The sequence below is a fragment of the Callorhinus ursinus genome, unplaced genomic scaffold (genome assembly GCF_003265705.2).
Source record: "Callorhinus ursinus isolate GAN/ISIS: 27379988/994484 unplaced genomic scaffold, GSC_fseal_2.0 scaffold4, whole genome shotgun sequence".
In the NCBI taxonomy this organism is placed as follows: Eukaryota; Metazoa; Chordata; class Mammalia; order Carnivora; family Otariidae; genus Callorhinus; species Callorhinus ursinus.
In genome coordinates, this window is record NW_027397066.1 from 81655936 (window position 1) to 81669582 (window position 13647).

Sequence of the window (13647 nt, forward strand, 5' to 3'; positions counted from 1 at the left end):
CTAAATGCTCTTGGAGACAGGGGATATAGTTTTAGAAATTGAATAATTTTGCTCCATCTTGGAAAGTAAATGGTTTTCCAGATATCGAGAAGAGAAAGGTATTCAAAATATTGGAAGCTATAAAAGCAAAGACATGTCATAATTTGGCACATGATTGAAAAGCTGTGGGTAGGATGAAGAAAAAGGAGGAAAGAATAACCCTAAGGGTTTTTTTAATTTGGACAACTATAGGAATGCAATTACGTTAACTGGGTCATTTAGGGAATAGTGGGAGAAAATTGTTTTGGAAAAAATAGTTTGATATTGAATATGTGGGTTCTGAGGAGTATGTAGGATAACTAAGTAGAAACAGATTTAGAAATCATCAGCACATATTTAGTGGTTTGAGTCAAAATAAGAGTCTGAAATCAAAATAAGAGTCTGAAATCAAAAAGATACTAGTTTATGGGTTGCAAACCTGTAATGTCTATGAGGACTAGAAGGTAACAAATGAGAGAAACTATCTGGGAGGAAAGTGTCACAAACCTGAGAGACTATTCTCTGTTTAGTCAAGGCACAGATTCCAAGGAGGAATATGGGCTTCATTACACGAGATCTCAATTTTTAAAGAGCAGCCAGGAAACTGGATTTTTATGTGAAATCTGGTTTTTAAGCGTTGGCGACTATTTTGTTCATTTTTTTAAATAGTGAGCAGGCTAAACGAAACGTGGATCACAATCAGATAATTGGCAGCCAGTTTGTTAAGTTGGACTATTTGTAGGATGAGAAAGGGGCTCAGATAGAACCAGAATTTTGTAACAACAACAAAAAATGGTAATAGATACAGTCATGAGCTCCTCCAAATGTTTGGCCTGAGAACATTGGGCAGTCATCACAAATTGCATTATTTTAAGCCTAGTTCTGTTATTTCATTAAGTCTAAGAGTGTCCTTCAGCAAGCTGGGAGTGGGAAGGTGTGGGAATAGACTAATGATTGTGAGTACATTAATTTCAGGCTAAGAAAGCGACACAAATTAGCTTTTAAATTAGTTGAAAGTTATCTAAAAGGCAGCATCAACATATTATAATCATTTCAGCTTGTATTTTGATTGATTTAAAAATATAGGAAAGGCTTAAAACTTGAAAAAATATAACTTAACCCCCTCCCCAATTAATACATGAATATTGAAGATCTATGAAGATAACTATGGAGGCATTGTAGTCTGAATCTCCTCATAAAAACGGGTAGAACATCTTGGATAGGAAAACAATAATAATAACAAATATAGACCATGGGTATAACATAACTAAGTGAAAAAGAATCCTCATAAAGCTCATAATATGAGCAGGTGGGAACAAACTGTCAACTTAATACCAGTATCTGGGTAGGAAGAAACAGTGGGAAGACAACAGAGCATCTGAAGGCCATGAGAATGGGAGGACCCCCAAACTGCCAACAGGTATTCACTGAAAAGCAAGGGAGATGAATGTGAGATCAGGAGCAAAACTGGCTGACTGTAATTTCAGGATGAGTACAAAGGGAGGAGCAGGAAGGTCTGAAAGTGCTGGAGAGATATGGAGCTTATGAACTCATAAAACTTAATAAACCTGATCTCCCTTCTTGGACAAAGCCCAACACTAAGGAGAAACTTCTGGGAGTAGAATCCAAATTGAACAGGACAGGGACAATAGAAGCAAAGAAAAACGCAGGTCCAAATAAAAGTGGGAGAGAAGAGACAGAGCTCAGAAATGACAAGGATACATAGGTGTCATTGTATGAAAACATGAGAAAAGGAAGCCTTAGAATCATGAGGCTAGAAAGTTATACCCATCCCTCCCTCTTAAAGGTAAAGAATAACTTATTTAGCTTAAAAATATACCACAAGAAGGATTACAGTTGAATCCTTTTTAAGTTGTTATAGTAAAATATGAAATAGAGAAAAAAGCATATGAAAACTATAACCCAGTACTTCAAACCAAGAGAATTTTTTTTTTTTTAATGATAGAAGATAGAACAACATAAAACAACAACAAAGAACTAAAAACCTCAGAAATAAAGTGACTGGAGAAAAGAAGATTTGAAGAGGAGTGACAGAACTCAGAAAAGAATACAAAATATAAAAAGTACACATATATATTTGACCATCTTACTGGGAGTCTTAGTGCAATAAGATAAGAAAAGGAAATAGCTTTCTTAGAGACTACTAGAATAATATATACCAGCAAATTGGAAAACCCAGAAGAAATTGATAAATTCATAGAAACAACCTTGTAAGACTGAATCATGAAGAAATAGAAAATCTGAATAGACCAATTACGAGTAATGAAATTGAAGCAGTAATTTAAAGTCTCCAAAAAATAAAAGTCTAGGACCAGAAAAGTTCACAGGTGAATTCCACCAAGCATTTAAAGAGGAGTTAGCACCTATCCTTCTCAAGTTATTCCATAAAAAATTGAAGAGGGAGGAACAATTCCAAACTCATTTTACGAGGCCAGCATTATCTTGATACCAAAACCAGAGACACCATCAATATTCCTGATGAACACAGATGTAAAAATTCTCAACAAATTATTAGTAAACTGAATTCAACAATACATTAAAAGAATCATAAGTCATGATCAAGTGGGATTTATTCTAGGGATGCAAGGATAATTCAACATCTACAAATAAATGTGATACACCACATTAACAAAACAAAAGATAAATTATATGATCATCTCAGTAGATGCATAGATTGACAAAATGCAACATCAGTTTATGATAAAAAAAAAAACTCTTAACAAAGTGTGTATAGAAGGAAATGCCTCTATAAAAAAGGCCACATATGACAAAGTCACAGCTAACATCATACTTAATGTGAAAAACTGAAAACTTTCCCTCTAAGATCAGGAACAAGATAAGGATGTCCACTCTCACCACTTTTATTCAACATTATACTGGAAGTCCTAGCCACAGTAATCAGACAAGAAAAAGAAATAAAAGGCATCCAGATTGGTAAGGAAGAAGAAAACTGTCACAACTTGCAGATATCATGATACTATATATAGAAAACGCTAAAGGCTTTATTTACCAAAAAAACCATTAGAACTATTAAATGACTTCAGTAAAGTTGCAGGATAATATACAGAAAACTGTTGCATTTTGTAACTAATAACTATCTGAGAAATTAAGACAATCCCATTTATTATTGCATCAAAAATAAGATATCTAGGAATAAATTTAACCAGTGAGGTGAAAGACCTGTATTTGAAACACTGTTAGACATTGATGAAAGAAATTGAAGATGACACAGATAAATATATATACCATGCTCCTGGATTGGAAGAATTAATATCATTAAAATGCCCATACTACCCAAAGCAATTTACAGATTCATTGCAATCCCCACTGAAATACCAAGGGCATTTTGCACAGAACTAGAACAAGTAATCCTTATATTTGAATGGAACCCCAAAAGATCCTGAATAGCCAAAGCAATCTTGAGAAGGAGAGCAAAGCCAGAGGTATCACACTATCTGGTACTATACTACAAACTGACAGTATTCAAAACAGTATAGTAATGACATGAAAACAAACATATAGATCAATGGAACTGAATATATAGTCCAGATGGGTTATATATAACCCATGCATATATAGTCAATTAATTTATAACAAAGGAGGCAAAAATATTCAATGGTGAAAAAAGTCTCTTCCATAAATGGTGTTGGGGAAAACTGGACCACTGTCTTACACTATATACAAAATAAATTCAAAATAGCCTGAAGGTTTGGATATAAGTCCAGAAACCATAAAACTCCTAAAAGAAAACATAGGCAATAAGCTTTTGGACATCAATCTTAACAATGCTTTTTTGGGACCAGTCTCCTAGTCCAAGGGCAACAGAAGCTAAAAAAACAAACAAACCAAATGGGATTATATTGAACTAAAAGGCTTTTGCATAGTAAAGGAAACCATGAACAAAATAAAAAGGCAACCCACTGAATGGGAGAAGGTATTTGCAAATCATACATCCAATAAGGGGTAAATATCCAAAATATAAAAGAACATACACAAATTAATATCAAACACCCAAACAACCAGATTAAAAAATGAGCAAAAGACCTGTGTAGACATTTTTCCCCAAGAAAACATTCAGATCCCCAACAGTCACATGAGAAGATGCTCAACAACACTAGTCATCAGGGAAAGGCAAATCGAAACCACAATGAGTTATTACTTCACACCTCATACATAACAATGCTGTTTGATAGCATTTTACCTACAGTAGCGCTTCTTTCAAAGTTGGAGTCAATCATCTCAAACCCTGCTGCTGCTGCTTCATCAACTAAGTTAATGTAATATTCTAAATCTTTTGTTGTCATTTCAATGATCTTCACAGCATCTTCCCCAGGAGTAAATTCCATCTCAAGAAACCACTTTCTTTGCTCATCCATAAGATGCAACTTTTCACCTGTTAAGTTTTTTTTTTTTTTTTCCATGAGATTGCAACAATCCTGTCACATCTTCAGGCTTTGCTTCTAATGCTAGTTCTCTTGCTATTTCCACCATATCTGTAGTTACTTCCTCCACTTAAGTCTTAAGCCCTTCAGAGTACTCCCTAAGGGTTGGGATTGACTTCTTCCAAACTGCTTTTGATGTTGCTATTTTGATCTCTTTCCATGAATCACAAATGTTCTTTTTTTTTTTTTTTAAAGCGGGGGTGGGGGTTGAAGCTGAATGGGATGCCTATTTTATTTTTATTTTTTTATTTTTTTAAAGATTTTATTTATATATTAATGAAAGACAGAGAGACAGAGAGAGAGAGAGACAGAGGGAGAAGCAGGCTCCCAAGGAGCAGGGAGCCCGATGCAGGACTCCATCCCAGGACCCTGGGATCATGACCTGAGCTGAAGGCAGACGCTTAACCATCTGAGCCACCCAGGCGCCCCACAAATGTTCTTTTTGGCATCTAAATTGGTGAATCCTTTCCAGAAGGTTTTTCATTGACTTTGCTCAGATTCAGTGGAGAAATTACTTATCTATGGCAGCTATAGCCTGATGAAATGTATTTCTTAAATAATAAGACTTGGAAGTTGAAATTAGTCCTTGATTCATAGGCTGCAGAATGGATATTGTGTTAATGGGCATTAAAAAATAAAAACATGAATCTCATTGTATGTCCCCATCAGAGCTCTTGGGTGACCAGGTGCATTGTCAATGAGCAATAATATTTTGAAAGGAAGTCTTTTCTGAGCAGTAGGTCTCAACAGTGGGCTTAAAATACTTAGTAGACCATGTTATAAACAAATAAACAGATGTGCTATCATCCAGGCTTTGTTATTTCACTGATAGAGCACAGGCAGAGTAGATTTAGCATGATTCTTAGGGGCCCTAAGATTTTCTGAATGGCAAATGAGCATTGGCTTCAACCTAAAGTCACAGCTGTAATTAGAACCTAACAAGACAGTCGGCCTATCCTTTGAAGATTTGAAGCCAGGCATTGACTTCTCTTTAGCTATAAAATTCCTATATGGCATCTTCTTCTGTTTCTTCCACATTGAAAATCTATTATTTAGTGTAGCCACCTTCATGAATTACTTAGCTAGATCTTCGGGATAACATGCTGCAGCTTCTACATCAGCACTTGCTGCTCCACCTTGCACTTTTTTGTTATGGAGATGACTCTTTTCTTTAAACTTCATGAACCAACCTCTATTAGCTTCAAACTTTTCTTCCAACTTTTCTGCTAGCTTCAACTTTATAGCTTCCTCGCCTCTCTCACCCTTCAGGGAATTGAGGAGAGTTAGGATCTTGCCCTAGATTAAGCTTTAGCTTGAGGGAATGTTGTGGCTGGTTTGATCTTCTCTCCAGACCTCTCAACCTTTCTTCATATTTGTAAGAAGTCTGTTTCACGTTCTTACCACTCTTGTGTTCAGTGGACTAGCACTATTAATTTCCTTCAAGAACTTTGCATTCACAAGTTGGCTAATTGTTTGGCACCAGAGGCCTAGCTTTCGGCCTGTCTTGGCTTTCAACATGCTTTCCTTACTAAACTTAATCATTTCTAGTTTTTATTTAAAGTGAGGGACATGTGATTCTTCCTTTCACTTGAACCCTTAGAGGCCATTGTAGGGTTATCAGTTGGCCTAATTTCAATATTGTGTCTCAGAGAACAAGGAGACCCAAGGAGATGGAGAGAGCTGGGGGAATAGCTGGTCAGTGGAGCACTCAGAACACACGCATTTATTTATTAAATTCTCCATCTTCTATAGACGTGATTTGTGGTGCCCTAAAAGTTACAATAGTAACATCAAAGATCACTAATCACAGATCACTATAAAAATATGTTAATAAGGGAAAAGTTTGAAATAGTGCAAGAATTACCAAAATGTGACACAGAGTCATAGAGTGAGCAAATGCTGTTGGAAAAATGGCACCAATTTGATCTTCAAAGCACAATGAAGTGGAGTGCAATAAAATAAGGTATGCAAGTATCTTAGTTAATAATAATGTATCAATATTGGTTTGTTAATTTAAAAAACCCAAAATAAATCTTACAAATAATGTAAGAGAATAATAGGAATAACTAGGTGCAGGCTATATGGGAAATCTCTGGACTGCCTTAGTAATTAAAATCAATCTGATCCAAATTTAAATTTTGTTTTCTTTACAGTAGTCTACTGAAAGAGAGTCATCATTTCTCTCCTTTAAATGCTAGAAATTCAGTTTTGTTTTGTTTTGTTTTTTTGTGGCCAAAGATAATGTAAAGTTAGACTACTCTGAGGGAACTGTCGGGTTATTATTGAATCATAAGGATTTGTTGTTGTCAAATATGTGTATGTGTGGAGGTGGGGGTGAGGGTAAAGTTTGTTTAATAACTTCATTTTGGAAGAATTACTATCCTTTTCGGAGAGCCTTAGATTTCAAATGTTTCAAACCTAAGTCTCAAGTTTATTCTTGTTAAGGAAAGACATTTAGTTTTAGGCACTTAGGTTTTTATTTTTTCAAAGAGAATTCTTAAGGTATACCTTTTAAAATAGTTTATGTACTCTCCTATAATTTTGCCTTGGTATAAAAGAGATCATCACATCATAAGAGTATTTTCAACCTAACAGAATTATTTTTTGCAAGACCTCTTGAAAATTCTAACTTCTTCACTGAATTGAAAATGCTATTAGACTTTATTATGACCACTTAGGGGTAACTGGAAGTGTCCTTCTAAATTTTTTTTCCTATTAATGTCATGTTTTTTTTAATTTTTTTATTGTTATGTTAATCACCATACATTACATCATTAGTTTTTGATGTAGTGTTCCATGATTCATTGTTTGTACATAACACCCAGTGCTCTATGCAGAACGTGCCCTCTTTAATACCCATCACCAGGCTAACCCATCCTCCCACCCCCCTCCCTTCTAGAACCCTTAGTTTGTTTTTTCAGAGTCCATCATCTCTAATGGTTCGTCTCCCCCTCCGACTTACTCCCCTTCATTCTTCCCCTCCTGCTATCTTCTTCTTCTTTTTTTTTTCTTAACATATATTGCATTATTTGTTTCAGAGGTACAGATCTGTGATTCAACAGTCTTGCACAATTCACAGCGCTCACCATAGCACATACCCTCCCCAATGTCTATCACCCAGCCACCCCATCCCTCCCACCCCACCCCCCACTCCAGCAACCCTCAGTTTGTTTCCTGAGATTAAGAATTCCTCATATCAGTGAGTCACATGATACATGTCTTTCTCTGAATGACTTATTTCGCTCAGCATAACACTCTCCAGTTCCATCCACATCTTTGCAAATGGCAAGATCTCATTCCTTTTGATGGCTGCATAATATTCCATTGTGTGTGTGTGTGTGTGTGTGTGTGTGTGTGTGTGTGTGTGTGTGTGTACCACATCTTTATCCATTCATCTGTCGATGGACACCTTGGCTCTTTCCACAGTTTGGCTATTGTGGACATTGCTGCTCTACACATTGGGGTGCACGTACCCCTTCGGATCCCTACATTTGTATCTTTGGGGTAAATACCCAGTAGTGCAATTCCTGGATTGTATGGTAGCTCTATTTAATGTCATGTTTTTTTTTTCCCTAAGAACAGAGTAAGGTGTTCTATGTTATAAAGACTTTTTTTTTTCTCTATAGCTATCTTATAGCCTGACTTATTATATCTGGTAGGGTAATACATTTCCTTCCAACCTCTAGTGGGTGAAGTTCATTATCTTCCAATCTATGAAAATGAGTTAACTCCTAATAACCTCTGATACTCAACAGAAACACAACTGCACTTTGGAATTAGTCATTCATCTTTATGTCATAGTCTCTTATTTGTCACCACAAAATAGTTGTATAGCAGATATGCCAAAGTGTCATGTACTACCAATAGAATTTCTTTGCAATAGAATTGTTTTAAAATCTATTATTTTGTTTTGACCTGGTTAGCTCAGATCAATTTTTTCCCCTGTATGTTCAGCCTGGAACATCTAAACACAACAGTCAAGTGCTCTGTTAGTCACTGTACAAAATTGTGATGGACTTACTAAAGTTAGTGGCAGTTCCAATTAATATTTCTCTGTCATCATTAAGAAATCAATTTTTCCACTTCCTATCTGTAATATTTTTTGAGTAAAGGAGAATAATGATTAGGTTTTAAGGTTTATTTTTCTATATTTCTTAAGTTATTTTTACTAAATTAAGCCAAGCCTCATTTTTCTAATATGTAAATTGATTGTCAGGATATAGTATAAAAAATCTAAAGTGCTTAGCATAGTGTATTATACATAGCAATTGTTTCATAGATGGCAGCTCTTGTCATTTTTATACTGTGCAGTGCTTCTGTCCTGCTTCACATGGCATGTAAAATAGGTGATGAGTTTGGGGAGATATCTTCCACATATATTATACCACATTTGCTCTACTTGATCCACTGAGCAAGAGAGGAGAATGCCTCTTCTTTGGCACACAAAATTCACTGAATATGGAAGAGTTTGGCATTCTCATTTTGTTTCACAAGAAAGTCTTAAGTCTTTCAAATGTCTTTGTACAAAGTAAAAGTTATAAGCAAAATATAAAAGGATGATGTTATTTATTACTAACAGAAACAGGCTTCTTTGAACATCCTATGCTGAAATGACTGTTTAGTACTGTGATTCATAGAAGCTTTCTAGTCCAAAGCAAATGCTCAAATGAAACAGCATTTATTTTATTAGGCAATACTGATACATCTTTTATTGATTGGACTCTGGTAAACACTTGACAACAAATGGTACTTTACCCAAAGAGACACGTATCATGCATGCATAACATAGTCTAACCACAAGTTCTATGTAACTGTGAGCCTCAAATGGAAATACAAAAGACAGTTTTCACAGAATCACATATGAATCAAACCAGTCTTTAATTTAAATATATAAGAATGTAAAGTTTATATGTCTATAAAGGCTTTATATAACTATGTATGTAATGCAGATACTGTGGAGCACATAGAAATCCATTCAAATGTAAAGCAGCAAAGCACTTTCATATTACCTTGTATTTATATTTCCTGTTATTCATAAAAACTTCTATTTCTTCAACAAACATTTTTCTAGGAATGGCCTTTTCTGTTTACCCCAGGAAAACTTACTATTTATACTTTTAAAGTGGTAGTCACAGCCAAACATTTTATTTTTGTATAGGTACTTTAGCCATGATTTGTATATGAAACTTAGGATAGCAAATAAAGTTTTAATCTCAACAGATGATAAAGACAAACAATTTTCACCCTTCAGTTCTTTATACAAAAATGTATTTCAAGAGGTAATATGCTTAACTTGGGAGGTTTAAAAATTTTATATTTCATTTTATGACCCTATTAAGTTGGCTGTTTTTTATCTGGGTTATCTAAAAGATACAAGTTTAGGGTTAGGAGTCTAGAAAAGGGTTTTGAGAAAGAGGAGGGAAGATTTAAGAACCCATTTTATACTTAAACATGGCTGTAAGTATTTTCAAGTTCATTCAAATAGCCCTTCACCAGTACCTTATTCCCTGACAAAACATCCCCACAGGCACCCCCGGCCCACACCAACCAGCTCATTTTAGTAGGTTTTGCTCATAGCAGGTTTCTCTTGCAGGAGTTTTCAAGGACAAGAGTTGGTTCAGTTAGTATAGTCTTAGCCATACTAGGATATTCACTTTAATTCTAGAGAAATTTCCTAATTAATTTTCTGTAGCAAAAGTGCTAAGGGCTAGAACTCCGCCTCTGAATCTCTTCCTAGAAATGGGATTCAGAAAGCATAAGGGACACCATCTAGCCACTCCAAGGACTCAGACAAGTGTTTCCTGTCATAGAAATAGCTAGAGGTCTACTATAATCTCCTCAATTGGCCTGCTAGGACATTAATGATAGACAGTGCTGATATGCTACAACCCCATTAATTTCACACATAAAGAGAACCATCTAGTTTTCAAAATGGAAAGCTCTAGCTACTATAACATTATTTTGAAGTGGTTGGTGGTGATACAACTTAAAAACTTAAAAATAAATCCTAAAATTCAGAGTGATTTTTAAATAATAGCATACACATAGTATAAAAAAATTCCAAGGTGACCATAAAAGACAAAATAAAATTCAATTCAGTTTAGCTTAGTTTGAGAATCCTCACCACCCTCCCACATAAAGTGACAAAATGTACAGATAAGCACTTAATATAGAATGATAATGACTATGTATTGAGCAGAAAAGTATCATCACCAGTTTTTCTCAAATGTCCTTCAACAATTCTGAATTTATAAGAAGGTAGACCGGTTTAGCTCTCAAAAGTGAAAATTTTCTTGATTTTTCCTTCTTAAGTAAAAAAAAAAAAAAAAAAATTAAATAGAGCGAGAGACCGAAAACTACAGCCCACCTAAGTTTAATCATTAATAGTAAGTTCTTTGGTGAACTTTGGTCCTCATTTTGGAGTTTGGAATCTGACCTTTCCCCAAAGATAAACATGCTTGTTGCAGGTTCTGAGGAGGGTCACTGCCTCACTGCCATCAGAAGAGTCCACTTCTCAGTGACTCCTAGCTGGGAACTGGATGCATTAGACGGTGGCTAGGCAATATGATTCTCCTCGCCGTGCTTTTTCTCTGCTTCATTTCCTCATATTCAGCCTCTGTTAAAGGTAAGTTTGTGTTTTTGCTAAACTTCAATGTTAATCATTGAGCGAAAAATTGTGTGTGTGTGTGTGTGAATAGTGAAAAAGTTCCTAACTAAACCATCTTCAAAACTACATAACTTTGGAATATTCGTAAAGGCATGCCTGGGTGGAATGGAAACCAAATTCAAATTCCTACATACATTAAGAAAACAGAGATTCCTTTTAGTTTCAGCCCCTTAGACTAATGTGCTCCTTGCTTCAATTTCTCATTCGTAGTCTATTTTTAAAAGGGCGAAAAGAAATGCCTGCTATTGTTACCTGCTGCGGTTGGTCACTCACTGAATGCAGCTCCTTCATTTAAATTGTAAAAGAGGATTTTAAAAAAACCAGTCTTTAAATTTCCTTCTAGTTGCTTAGCAATGTGACATCAAGAAGAATTAGACCCAATGAAAAAGGCATTTGATTTGCCAAAGAATTATGAATGAAATGGTAAAGCATGCATTTAATTGCATTACCATTCAAAAGTGAAAATTATCATAATTGGTGAATTAAAGAAAATAAAACTACATGGTATAGATTTAAGAAATAAGACTTATTATCTTTGGATTAATAGTGTTGCTAGTTATAGTTTCTACTTTAAGAAATGTGGATTTTAAAAAATACGTATGAATTGATACCTTTCAGAACAAACATATTTTATAAGGGATGGTTTATAAAAGCTGAATGAAATGTATTAATATAGAATTTTGTTTTAAACCACCTAGAATATAAACAAACTCCTTGGATTTCTAAATATTGCACCTGATGTAAAATAATCACTTTTAGAGTCTCTTAAGAGGGCACACTGTAAAAACCAATTGATCTAACACATAACTTAGCATGATAGGGTCCAGTTTTAATAACTATGTACTCTAACTGATATAAAACAATTCACTTATGAACTTCTAAAAACACTTTTGGGATAACTAGCTTTTGATCGTAAAATTTGTCTCAAGATTTCTCTTGAGAGACAATCTTTGTTATTGAAGCAATAAATGCAAGGCCAAATTTAAATTATTTCATGTAAGCAAATCACACTTTAGGTTCTTGAACTAAAGATAGTATTTTTCACCAAGTGTTTATTATTTAAAAATACAGTCCTTACTTGGTATTATCTGCCAAATAAATTGTTGAGTGTTTAAAATCTGAGGGATTTATACATCATAATATCAAATCTAATGCCCTTATATAATTTTGAGAAAAATTACTGAACTATAGTAGTTATTTTCTATTTTTTCCCACTCTATAAAGGAGAAAATTGGATAACTTGATGTTTTCCAATAAATGCACTTCTGAACATTCTAAAACACACACACACACACACACACACACACACACAAAACAATGACATACAGGAAATACAGTTTAGAACATGACAGATAGCTACAGTTTGTTGTGTACAAGCTCAGTGGCAACTCCAGAGTTTTAGAACCTGAAGCTTATGCAATTTAGGGGCCATTTTTGAGAAAAGATTGCAAAAATATCTTACTTTTGCAAATGTTACTGTAAAAAAAGATATGGCATGTGTACACATTGCTAGGGTCCCCTTTCAAGACCTTGGAAAGAGCTTAGGGGTGTGAGGGCCCTAAAGCTTAAGCATCATTAGCTTCATGCCACAAGCTACTTATGCCAAATGTCATAAATAAAAAGTAGAGGACTTGACAGCTCTCTCTACCTGGATGTGATAACTTTTTGTATTGTGGTACCATGATTTCATTATAGATTCCTCGCCCTCTGTAATGATTGACATTTAAGAAACAAACTACTTGTAAAAGTCTATTTTAAAATCAGGCCATTATAAATTTTGGGATCTCATGTATCACCTCAAAACCCATCTCAAACCCAATTATAAATGCAACTGTTTAGCAAATCCCCAGATCTGGGTGGATTCTGAGTGCAGGTTGGACTGAAGAGAAGTAAGGGTAGGATTAGTATGGACTAGGGTCTACTTAGAAGAGATAGACTGAGTGTGAATGTCCTAAAGACTCAAGTTTTCCCTACTTTTTTTCAATTGTATTTTGTCATGGTGGATCTATTCTCAATGCTTTCCTTAGGTTTTCTTTATAGTACTTTTACTTTTCCTAACCCAGGCATGAGTGTTCTATTTAATCTTCTTACCTCTAAACCCGAACTGTCCCTTCACTTCCAGTCTTTCTCTCAGTTCTTAGCCTGACCTGTACATTTCAGTCCATTCACGTTAATCATCTTCCAATCTTTTTCCCCTATCCTTCATCCTACTCTTTTACTTTTTGCTTTATAGTTTTCTGTTGGAATCCTAAATCCCATTACCTATCCTTATCACTATTGCATGTGTCTTTAAATCTCACCTTGAATTTACCTAATTTTGATAAATGCATATTTTAAGATATTTCTTTTTTTTAATAATTTTTTATTGTTCTGTTAATCACCATACAGTACATCATTAGTTTTTGATGTAGTGTTCCGTGATTCATTGTTTGTGCATAACACCCAGTGCTCCACGCAGAACGTGCCCTCTTTAATACCCATCACCAGGCTAACCCATCC

The 13647-nt window shown here is 34.9% G+C and overlaps 1 protein-coding gene across 3 annotated transcripts in view; it reads left to right on the plus strand.

Moving 5' to 3' along the window:
- The window catches only part of MTTP (microsomal triglyceride transfer protein), a 58200-nt gene that overhangs the window by 980 nt on the left and 43573 nt on the right, over nt 1–13647 (plus strand). The window contains exon 2 of one of the 3 annotated variants that reach the window (XM_025873498.2): nt 10949–11106. The exons of 1 other annotated variant lie outside the window; for it this stretch is intronic. In XM_025873498.2, coding sequence (XP_025729283.1) covers nt 11046–11106 — 61 coding nt within the window. In that variant the 5' untranslated portion in view covers nt 10949–11045. Of the gene's footprint in view, nt 1–10948; nt 11107–13647 lie in introns of those variants that run through there. One more of the 3 variants, XM_073892013.1, reaches the window with a different exon arrangement.